The 12,667-nt window shown below is 41.9% G+C and overlaps 1 protein-coding gene across 1 annotated transcript in view; it reads left to right on the top strand.

Annotated features, from left to right (window-relative positions):
* The window catches only part of SCG5 (secretogranin V), a 79,933-nt gene extending 69,832 nt beyond the window's left edge, over positions 1-10,101 (top strand). The window contains exons 4-6 of the mRNA XM_077263572.1: positions 2,414-2,523; positions 5,414-5,467; positions 9,627-10,101. Of these exons, the coding sequence (XP_077119687.1) occupies positions 2,414-2,523; positions 5,414-5,467; positions 9,627-9,716 (254 nt within the window). The 3' untranslated portion in view covers positions 9,717-10,101. The remainder of the gene's footprint in view (positions 1-2,413; positions 2,524-5,413; positions 5,468-9,626) is intronic.
* The last annotated feature ends 2,566 nt before the right edge of the window (positions 10,102-12,667 follow it).

Genomic DNA, 12,667 nt, shown 5'->3' with positions numbered 1-12,667 from the left:
GCCATGGACTACTGGTATACACTGCAACCAGTGGGATAACTTGAAGCTCCTGGACCCCAAAATAAAATCTTTAACCAGGCCCCCACCTACCATGTGTCTTTTGGCGGCATGTTATGAGGAGTGGCCTATTGACCCCTTTAACCCCTTTCTGCCAGCTGACGGAATAGTACGTCATCTGCCAGATCCCCTGCTTTGAGGTGGGCTCCGGTGGTGAGCCCACCTCAAAGCCGCGACATGTCAGCTGTTTTGTACAGCTGACCTGTGCGCACAATGAGCGTGAGCGGAATTGCGATCCGCCTGTGCCCATTAACTAGTTAAATGCCGCCATCAAGCGCTGACAGCGGCATTTAACTAGCGCTCCCGGCCGCGCGGCCGTAATTGCTCGCACTGCTGACCCCCGTCACATGATCGGGGGTCAGCGGTGCATTGCCATAACCAGAGGTCTCCTTGAGACCTCTATGGTTGTTGATGGCCGATTGCTTTGAGCGCCACCCTGTGGTCGGCGTTCAAAGTACACCTGGATTTCTGCTACATAGAGGTGATCTGTACTTCACCTCTATGTAGCAGAGCCGATCGAGTTGTGCATGCTTGTAGCCTCCTATGGAGGCTATTGAAGCATGCCAAAATTAAAAAAAAAGTGTTTAAAAATATAAAAAAATAAAAAATATATAAAAGTTAAAATCACCCCCCCTTTCGCCCCAATCAAAATAAAACAATAAAAAAAAATCAAACATACACATATTTGGTATCGCCGCGTTCAGAATCGCCCGATCTATCAATAAAAACAAAGGATTAACCTGACCACTAAATGGCGTAGCGAGAAAAAAAATCAAAACGCCCAAATTACGTTTTTTTGGTCGCCGCGACATTGCATTAAAATGCAATAACGGGCGATAACAAGAACGTATCTACGCCAAAATGGTATCCTTCAAAAAACGGCAGCTTGGCACACAAAAATAAGCCCTCACCTGACCCCAGATCACGAAAATTGGAGACGCTACGGGTATCGGAAAATTGCGCAATTTTTTTTTTTTTTGCAAACTTTGGAATCTTTTTTCCACCACTTAGATAAAAAATAACCTAATGACCTGGAGAATCATAATGGCAGGTTAGTTTTAGCATTTGGTGAACCCAGCAAAAAAGCCAAACAAAAAAACAAGTGTGAGATTGCACTTTTTTTGCAATTTCATCACACTTGGAATTTTTTTCCCGTTTTCTGTTACACGGCATGGTAAAACCAATGGTATTATTCAAAAGTACATCTCATCCCGCAAAAAATAAGCCCTCACATGGCCATATTGACGGAAAAATAAAAAAGTTATGGCTCTGGGAAGGAGGGGAGCGAAAAACGAAAAAAGCTCCGGGGATGAAGGGGTTAAAGAAAACCCATCAACTTTTTATATTATGGAGCAGGAGGAGCTAAACAGAATGGTGCATAGTCCTGTGGGAAAAGATTCAGTACATCTTGTATTTTATGTAATGAACTCCCTGCCCTTTCTTTGCACAGGTCCAGTGGGAGGTCCTAATCAGTGATTGACAGTTTTCCCTGTGTAAATGTGCATGTAGAGGAAGCTGTCAATCACTGATTATAGCCACCAACTGGACCTGATTGCATGGAGAGAATAAGGATTTCATTGAATAAAATGCAAGTATTACTGAATCTTTTCCTTACAAAACTATACATCAACATGTTCAGCTGCTCCTGCTCTATAAAATGTTGCTTGCAGTTTGCACTGCATTTCCAGGCTGAAAGGTTCTCTTTAAAGGCGTTATAAAGGACTATTTTAGTTTTTTCTCATGGGGCTAAGAACGGACAGGCAGATAGTAGCTCCTACCAGCAATTTTGCTACTTCATTTAACCCAATGTCAACAGAGCAGCTCTGTTGACAAGCCATCACTGCAGACATTGTGCAGATTGACAGACAGCTCTCCGCAGTTAGGCAGTGGAAAGCCGGCTGTCAATCAGCATAACATCAGCAGTAATGCCCCCTCAACAGAGCAAAGCAGAAGAGAAGCAGCTGCTATGTTAATGTGATATTAGTGAAAGCTACAGAATCACCGTCAGGAGTGGCCAGTGACTGCTCTGATGAAGCATCGGGCAGAACAGGCAGGTAGTTAGCAACTACCTGCTTGTCCTTACCCCATGAAAAGAAAACTAAAATGGTCCCGGATACCCCCTTTAAGGACTAGAGCTCAAGGTCTACTCCTGCCTCGGCACTTAATACAGCTACTCCCACAACTGCAGAGTTTCTTTGCGTTATACAGTATAACTTGTGTTTTCTCCATGAACATGAATGCACAATTCATTCTAAGCACAGCCTGCCTTCTACAGGTTGTTCTTACTGCAAGCCATCTTTGGGAAAATGTACCTAATTGTTCCATTTTTATGAGAATGTTTTTGTTTGGAAAATAGGTGACGGTTGCTTGGCAGATACACCAGACACAGCCCAGTTCAGCAAAGAATACCAGCTTCACCAAAACCTGTACGACCCAGAACACAACTATCCAGGAGTTAACAAGTGGGTAAGTCATGACTGTCATCCCTTACTTCTTTAGCTCTCTAAAGCTTCCCCCATCGCTTGTCAAATGGTTTACATATTATTTAGTATGCTCAAAATAGATCCTCATCATTGTGTGATCAATGGGGGTCCAACAAGTCCGCAAGGACAGGGTCCTCTCTCCTCTGTACTGGTCTGTCATCGTAAATACTGGAAATGATATCTATAACCCTGTATGTAACCCCTTCTCATGTACAGCACCATGGAATTAATGGTGCTATATAAATAAATAATAATAACTTCTATTCAGTAGCGGGCAACGGGGCTCCATAAATGCATCCACTGAATTGATTTGTGCAGATCGGCTGCTGTTCATAGAAAAAAAAACATTCTACTCCATAGTTTGCTGCTGGGCTGGGACTCCAGGAATCAGAACTCCACTGATCGCACATAAATGTTCCATGCAAGATGGCTCTCTCTTTAGATAGACAAACCTATCAATTCATTGTCCCATAGCTTATTTTATAAAGCTGGTATCACAAATCCTGTTTTTGTGGTAGTTTTTGTTTATTTTCAAAGCCAGGAGAGGAATCCAAAAGAGAGAAAAAGTATAAATGGAAAGAATAGTTTTAGGATATGTGCACACGTCAGGATTATTTGCAGAAATTTCCTGAACAAAACCGGACTTTTTCTGCAGGAAATCCGCATGCGTTTTTTGCTTGTTTTTATCGCGTTTTTGTCGCTTTTTTTGTGTGGATTTTTCGCGTTTTTTTCCAGAGCTTTCTAATGCATTAAATAGCGGGAAATCCGCAAAAAATCTGCAAAATTAATGAACATGCTGCGTTTTTTTCTGCGATGCGCTTTACCCCTTTAGCTGCAAGGCCACCACCAAGTGTAGTCCATTCTGGTAATTGGTGGGGGTCCCAGTATTTAGATGATATTAAAGAAGCACTCCCAACAAACATTTTATCCCCCTAGAACTTTTTAACTATGTCTATAATGTAGTGTACTTGAATTAAAATATTTACTGATCACAGTTTCCAAAGTTACTCCAGTCCTTTTCTGGATCACATGACTTCAAATCACTGGATCACACAGGGTTTTGTGTGTGGACGGTAAGTCGCAATCACAATGTAAGTCTATGGAGGCTTACATTAGTGAAAATTACACTGCTTTGTACAACGGTCCCAAGATGATGAGCGCTCACGTGACCCAGAGAGGACCGGAGTGGCGCTGGAAACCGTAGAAGACAGTGAATGGTAAGTATTTTAATACAAACTGCACTACAACACAAACATCCAAAACCTAACATAGAAACAACTTGAACATATACCCTGCTATAAGTAAGTAAAAAGCAATAGTGCATATAAATAACATAAGGTACTTAGTAAACACTGTTTTTGATCAAAAAAAGCATAAAGGCCATCCCACCAGCGTCAGGCTGTACCAAATCGTGGCGGTCCTAACCTGTTAATTTTGTTTAATGGTCAGAGTGAACTTGCGATTACACGTTGCATGTATATCAACTTATACTCCAGTTAATTTCTTTCGGTTTTGCGTCTAGGTTTATATAGTTTCCCATGGTTGGGTGTCCATAGCTGGGCCCTCTCCTGACCACCCTTATTCACATTGAGATCATTTTTGAAATGGTACAGTTTTCATACTAGAGGTTAGGACTGTCTTGACTGGGTACACCTTGGTACAGTTTAATACTAGAGGTTAGGACTGTCTCGACTGGGTACACCTTGGTACAGTTTAATACTAGAGGTGAGGACTGTCTCGACTGGGTACACCTTGGTGCAGTTTAATACTAGAGGTTAGGACTGTCTCGACTGGGTACACCTTGGTACAGTTTAATACTAGAGGTTAGGACTGTCCCGACTGGGCACACCTTGTGTCTGGTGGGATGGCTTTTATGTTTTTTTTACTAAATACCCCATGTTTTTATATGAACACCTGCTGTTTACCTACTTATAGCAGGGTATATGTTCATTTTTGTTTCTATATTCGGTTATTTGTTTAATTTGCCAGTGTGAACATACACTTACACACTGTCTGTATACCAACTTAAACTCCATTTAATTTCTTTCTGTTTTACAACACATACATATTTGGAAAGGTTTAGTGGGATAACATTTTTGTTAGTAGTGCATATTTAACGTCTTTTTTTTTTTAAGGATAAGAAATCGTTTAATGGTTCGATAAATCCTATAGCACCCATTGTCTATGTGTAATCAGTACATCAGAACTGTCCCTAAAATGTAGAAAAATAAAGAATTTTGCTGTCATTTGTAAAAACCTTTATTGATTTTCTAGTCTTTGTACTTGTGGAAAAGCCCTATTTCTCCAGCATAATCTTTGAATCCAGACAAGACGGCAAGAATTAAACAGATGTGAATCCCCAAGGCCAAACAAAAACCCTCTATGCTTAAAGGGAAAATTATTGTGAGCATTTTATAATGATACCAAATTATAGAAAGTATCCCCAGATCTTAGACTAGATTCAGATTAGAAAGAGCAAATCAATGAGATCAGGGAGACTGGCTCCAGATCAATCAGTCTGGTGGGATATAATGAAAGAAAATGCTCCGCTCCACACTCCATCTATTCATATCTGACGTTTATTCTTTTAGTTAAATAGCACTATTAAACTATTTTAATAATTGTAGAAGCCTTAATTTTGTAGGTTATTTTCTGCAAATGTTTAGGGGAAAGACGTGCTCTTAAATCTAAGAATTTTTTGTATTTATCCATCAAAAACTATGTTTCTAGCTGTAATTCTTGGGCAAGTAAAGCTAATCCTCCTGCATAGGTAAACGGAGGCTATCTACGGTAATTTCTATTCCTTGTACCCACATTATAAAGGAAAACTGTGATTGACTGCATTGTGATTTCTGCTTTTATCCTGTGTGCAGAATAAAAAACTACTTTATGAGAAGATGAAAGGCACCTCCCAGAGGAAAAAGAGGGTAATACTTATTTTTTAAAATTGTTACTTGACATATGACATGTTGTGCTTGTATAGTTGTGGGAAATGGGAGATAAAAGTTTCAAGGGAAAGAGTTCAGCCTAGGTAACTCCACACATTATATAGGTATACCAGCTATGGGTACAGAGTTTACTTCTTACAGTCATGACAAAAAGTTTTGAGACTGACAGATTTTGATTTTCACTAAGTTTGCTGCTTCAATGATTTTAGATTTTGTAGACAGAAGTACAATTGAGGTATGTACATGTGATGAGTATTTGCAGAGGATTTTTCTGCACCATAAATCAGAGTGCCGGCAGAAAAAAAGTCTGTGTACAATATGCATGTTTCTGATGTGGTTTTACATGGATTTTTTTCTATTCATTCAACTTTTTTTTGTTTGATATTGCCAATAATGAGCAATCAGCTACTACAGATGAGCGAATTGATTCGCGGATCGAACATTTTGAGATTAAAGACTTGCCCGGCACCATTTCTCTAACTGATGAAGCATCAGAGAGTGGGGTAATGTCATTTTCCATTGCCACTCGTCCATAATACCATGCAGCTATGACTATCATACCTTGTACAGTTGTGGTCAGTACCTGGACCATCACTGATTCTCAGATCCCAGTATGTCATAATTTGTATGACAGAGTTGCTTTCCATCTCCAGAGTTACTGGGTAAATCTTTCTCTCCTGTATAGTGTGTGAGATCTTTTGGCCATCATGGGGTCCTCTCTCCAGTCTGTAGAGTGTAAAGGCCCCGTCTCACTAAGCGATTTACCAACGATCACGACCAGCGATATGACCTGGCCGTGATCGTTGGTAAGTCGCTGTGTGGTCGCTGGGGAGCTGTCACACAGACCGCTCTCCCCAGCGACCAACGATCAGGGGAACGACTTCGGCATCGTTGAAACTGTCTTCAACGATGCCGAAGTCCCCCTGCAGCACCCGGGTAACCAGGGTAAACATCGGGTTACTAAGCGCAGGGCCGCGCTTAGTAACCCGATGTTTACCCTGGTTACCAAAAAAAACAAACACTACATACTCGCCTTTCGGTGTCCAGGTCCCTTGCCGTCTGCTTCCTGCTCTGACTGAGCCGCCGTACAGTGAGAGCAGAGCGCAGCGGTGACGTCACTGCTGCGCTCTCACTTCTCACTGTACGGCCGGGAGTCAGTGAGAGCAGGAAGCAGACGGCAAGGGACCTGGACACCGAAAGGCGAGTATGTACTGTTTGTTTTTTTTGGTAACCAGGGTAAACATCGGGTTACTAAGCGCGGCCCTGCGCTTAGTAACCCGATGTTTACCCTGGTTACCAGTGAAGACATCGCTGGATCGGTGTCACACACACCGATTCAGCGATGTCAGCGGGGCCTCAACGACCAAAAAAAGGTCCAGGCCATTCTGACACGACCAGCGATCTCGCAGCAGGGGCCTGATCGCTGGTACGTGTCACACATAGCGAGATCGCTATGGAGGTCGCTGTTGCGTCACAAAACTTGTGACTCAGCAGCGATCTCGCTAGCGATCTCGCTATGTGAGACGGGGCCTTAAGCTCTTACGGTCAGTGGGATCCTCTCTTTCTCACCTGTAGAGTGTATGTTCTTATGATAAGCGAGGTCCTCTCTCCCACCTGTAGAGTGTGAGCTCTTATGGTCAGCGGGGTCCTCTCTCTCTCCTGTAGAGCGTAAGCTCTTATGGTCAGCAGGGTCCTCACTATCCTGTAGTGTGTAAGATCTTATGTTCAGCAGGGTCCTCTCTCTCTCCTATAGTTTGTAAGCTCATATGATCAGTGAGGGCTTCTCTCTCTCCTGTAGAGTGTAAGCTCTTATGGTTAGCGAGGTCCTCTCTATCTCTCTGTTCTGTAGAGTGTAAGCTCTTATGGTCAGCAGAGTCCTATCTCTCTCCTGTATAGTGTAAGATCTTTTGGTCAGCGGGGTCCTCTTTCTCTAGATTCCTAGGTATTAGAAAAAACTTTTTGACAGTTAGAGTAATCAATGAGTGGAACAGGCTGCCACGAGAGGTGTTGAGTTCTCCTTCAATGGAAGTCTTCAAACAGAGGCTGGACAGACATCTGTCTGAGATGGTTTAGTGAATCCTGCATTGAGCAGGGGGTTGGACCAGATGACCCAGGAGGTCCCTTCCAACTCTAACATTCTATGATTCTCTTTCTCTTCTACTCCACATGTATTTTCTAGGCAATTACAAGCTTTCCAGTATTGAGATATTTGGAACCAAGTTTTTGAGTAAAATTCGGTGAAGTTGAGAGTTCAAATAAAAAATAACTAATCTCTAGCAGCAACATCAAGTTTATATTTGAAACTCATTTTAGCTCTTCAATACACTCCAGACTCTATTACTATCAGTTTTAGTCTTTTTCCCACTCTACAACAGTGACCATGTTTAAGTTTCATTACAATGCAGTCCATGTTTGTTGTCTATATTCCACATACATTTTGGGAAATCAATAGCTCTTCTGAATACAAAGGGAACACTTTAATTGCCTTCTTTTTTTCTTTACCCCTAATTATGGTAGATGGGGGATGTATGAAATTGTACTGTATGTGTCCAGGGTGTATATTTAGCATATACTTTCAGAGACTTTCCTTGAGTATAAGTCAAACATACATCATGGACATTACATGACCCATTAAATTCTAATATATATCTATAACATCAATTGCAAAAAATGTAAACTTTATAAAACGTAAAGAAAACAAAAATCCAATGATTTGGAAATCTCTTCTAGATATATTTTATTAACAACAGAACATAGGACACATGTAAGAAGGTGAACACTAGACATTTTCCATTTAATTTGAGTGAAAAATTTACTCATTTAGAAATTGATTGAAGCAATACTCCTCAAAGAAGTTGGGACGAAGTTAACAAAAGACAGTAAAAGTAATTGAATAGCAGATGGAGGGTAATTTTTCAATGAAGTCACAAAAAAGAACAGAGCATGTTAGAGAGGCAGAGTCTCTCAGAAGCAAAGATGGTCGGAGACTCAATAATCTGTGAATAACTGCATCTAATAATCATAGAACAATTTCAGAAAAATGTTCCTCAATGTCAAATACTTTGAATATCCCACCATCTATCATACATAATATCATGAAAAGATGTGGAGAGTCTGGAGAAATCCATGTGCACAAGGGACAAGGCTAACAGTCAATATTGGATTTTCATGATCTAAGGGCCCCCAGGTGGCGCTGCAGTAAAAATAGGCATGATTGGGTTGTGCAAATCACTGCACAGGCTCATGAATACTTCTAGAAATCATTGTAAGTACAGTTCACCTTGCAATCCTTAAATGCAAATGAAAGCACTATCATGCAAAGAAGAGGCCACATATCAACACAATCCAGAAATGCTGCCATCTTCTCTGGGGCAAAGTTAATTAAAAACGGACTGAGGAAAAATGGAACATTTTTCTGTGGTCTGATGAATCAAAATGTGAGAAGGACCATCCAGCTTGTTATCAGCACACAGTTCCTACATCTCTGATCTGATGTATGGCAGGGCGGCGCAATACAGGAAGGGCGCCATGAGAGCATTATATAGAGGTGTTAGAACAACATATTCTCCTAACCCAGCAACATTTAGTTCAGGGAAAGCTTTGCATCCATCACAACAGCATGGCTTCACAGTTTAAGTGTTCGGGTGATGAAACGGCCGCCTGCAGTCCAGACCTTTCACCAGTAGAAAACATGCAGTGCATTCAGGAACGAAAACTCCAGCAAAGACCGGGTCAATCCTACATCAGACAAGAATGGGACAACATTCCTTTATCAAAACTCCAGCAATTGGTCTCCTCATTTCCCAGATGTTACAGACTGTTGTAAAAAGAAAATGGGCTGCTCCACAATGGTAGACATGGTCCTGGCCCAACTTTTTTTTACATATTTTATTGCCATTAATATCTAAATGATTTTTTATTTTTTTTCAAATGAAATAGAAAAATGTCCAACGTTTGCCTTCTGGTCTGTGCTCTTACCTTGTGTTAATAAAATATGGCTACAGGAAATTTCCAAATCATTCCGTTATTTTCTTTACATTGTACACTCTTTGAGATTGGGAATCTATTTATCTACCTAGATCTATCTATCATATTCATGACTTACACACTTGTCACCGCCCAACTTTTCCTCTTACAGATGGTAAATCCATACCTACAGGGACAGAGGCTGGATAAAGTTGTAGCCAAGAAGTCTGTTCCGCATTTCTCTGGTGAAGAGGAAGAATAAGCAAAACCAAATGAGTGTGCCGTCTTTTCTGTGATCCGGCTCGGCGTCCTATCTGCTGCTCCAGAGCCCCACTGACTGGCAGCATGTTTATTATTTATAGACCTGTGAATGGGAAACAGCTGGATTTATAACATTATGTTGTCATAGATAATAAAAAATATAGACTTCTGCTTTCTGTTAAATTATAGGAACGGTATCTTTTTCTTGTGCATTTTTTGTGATGCTTTGGGGAAGTTTAACCATTTGCTTGCTGCCAAATATAGTCAGTGTTAAGATGTAGTTACCAATAAGACCCCATCTCCTGTGTCTGGCTGCAGAGATCACTACTTACTTGGATTAGTACTGTAAATTAGAAATAACTGCAATAAAGATTTTATTCCCCATGCATTGGACATTACTATTCAATGACAAGTTCATCTCTAGCTGATTAATGAATGATATCTGGAGATTTATGTTATATCTATTAATATGGGTATTCATGATGCCAATATAACTGGTAGGCTTGATGCAAAACGTCTCTAACCCCTTAAAAACTGGTCAGTGTTTTATTTTTGAAAAATTCCAAGTGTGGTGAAATGGAGAAAAATAATATACAATTCCATCAGTTTTTTAGGTTTTGTTTATTGTGTGGTAAAAATCATTGACACTTAATTCTCCAGGTCTGTATAATTACAGAGATATCAAACTTAAATGGAACTTTTTTATTTCAGTTTTGGCTTGAGTCGCCATTTTCTGATACTTGTAATATTCTTATTTTTCCTGTGGGAGGACTTTTGTTTTTTTGTGGGGAGCTGACAGTTTTATTGACACCAATTTGGGGTACAAACAACAATTTAATCGCTTTATTTTATTTTTTAAGGAGGAGTGCTAACCTGTTATAAAAAAAAAACAATTACCGTATATACTCGAGTATAAACCGACCCGAGTATAAGCCGACCCCCCTAATTTTGCCACAAAAAACTGGGAAAACTTATTGACTCGAGTATAAGCCTAGGGTGGAAAATGCAGCAGCTACCGGTGAATTTCAAAAATAAAAATAGATGCTCCATACCATTCATTATGACCCCATAGCTGTGCCATATAGTGCTCTGCACCGTTCATAATTGCCCCATAGCTGTGCCATATAGTGCTCTGCACCATTATTGCCCCATAGCTGTGCCATACAGTGCTCTGCACCGTCCATTATTGCCCCATAGCTGTGCCATATAGTGCTCTGCACCATTATTGCCCCATAGCTGTGCCATATAGTGCTCTGCACCGTCCATTATTGCCCCATAGCTGTGCCATATAGTGCTCTGCACCATTATTGCCCCATAGCTGTGCCATACAGTGCTCTGCACCGTCCATTATTGCCCCATAGCTGTGCCATATAGTGCTCTGCACCATTATTGCCCCATAGCTGTGCCATACAGTGCTCTGCACCGTCCATTATTGCCCCATAGCTGTGCCATATAGTGCTCTGCACCATTATTGCCCCATAGCTGTGCCATATAGTGCTCTGCACCATTATTGCCCCATAGCTGTGCCATATAGTGCTCTGCACCATTATTGCCCCATAGCTGTGCCATATAGTGCTCTGCACCGTCCATTATTGCCCCATAGCTGTGCCATATAGTGCTCTGCACCATTATTGCCCCATAGCTGTGCCATATAGTGCGCTGCACCATTATTGCCCCATAGCTGTGCCATATAGTGCTCTGCACCATTATTGCCCCATAGCTGTGCCATATAGTGCTCTGCACCGTCCATTATTGCCCCATAGCTGTGCCATATAGTGCTCTGCACCATTATTGCCCCATAGCTGTGCCATACAGTGCTCTGCACCGTCCATTATTGCCCCATAGCTGTGCCATATAGTGCTCTGCACCATTATTGCCCCATAGCTGTGCCATATAGTGCTCTGCACCATCCATTATTGCCCCATAGCTGTGCCATTGCTGCTGCTGCTGCAATAAAAATAATAAAACGCATACTCACCTCTCTTGCTTTCAGCTCCTCACGTCCGGTCCCGGCGTCTCCCCGCACTGACTGATCAGGCAGAGGGTGGCACGCACACTATATGCGTCATCGCGCCCTCTGACCTGCACAGTCAGAGCGGAGAGACGCCGGGAAGATGGCGCGACGCCCGGCGTGTGGAACGCGGACAGGTGAATATGTCATACTTACCTGCTCCCGGCGTCCCGCTCCTTCCCCCGGACAGCTGGTCTTCGGTGCCGCAGCCTCTTCCTCTGTCAGCGGTCACCGGCACCGCTGATTAGAGAAATGAATTATGCGGCTCCGCCCCTATGGGAGGTGGAGCAGCCTATTCATTTCTCTAATGAGCGGTCCCACGTGACCGCTGAACAGGGGAAGAGCTGCTGCACCCGGAGACCGTGGGACGGGGAGGGGGAGCGTCAGGAGCCCCGGAAGCAGGTAAGTATGCCTCAGCGCCCTCTCCCCCTCACCCGCCGACCGTGACTCGAGTATAAGCCGAGGGGGGCACTTTCAGCCCAAAAATTTGGGCTGAAAATCTCAGCTTATACTCGAGTATATACGGTATGTTCTTTTGAAATTCTCATTACAGCTTTTATTTTATGAGTGAATTTATTTTATATTTTGAATGATCAAACTTTTTTAACTCAGCAATACTAAATGTGTATTTTTTTTATTGTTTTATTTTAAATGGGGCAAAAGTGGGGTGATTTGTTGTTTTTTTTTTTTTTTTTAATTATTCCCAAAATATTAAAAATATAAAAGTTCAAACACTTTTTTTCTCCACTTTTTACCATAGAAGACTTGAAGTTGCAATCCTCTGATCACTTCAGCCCTGATAGGTATAGCAAAAATACTGTCATACCAACCCATCGGGGCCCCGCGATCATGTGACAGGGGCACCAGTGGGCGGAGCTAATGACACGCGATTTTGTTAAATGCCGCTGTCAGATTGTCAACGATGTTTAACGTGTTAACAG

The sequence above is a fragment of the Ranitomeya variabilis genome, chromosome 1 (genome assembly GCF_051348905.1).
Source record: "Ranitomeya variabilis isolate aRanVar5 chromosome 1, aRanVar5.hap1, whole genome shotgun sequence".
NCBI lineage: Eukaryota > Metazoa > Chordata > Amphibia > Anura > Dendrobatidae > Ranitomeya > Ranitomeya variabilis.
This window is presented reverse-complemented; position numbering and strand designations above follow the sequence as displayed.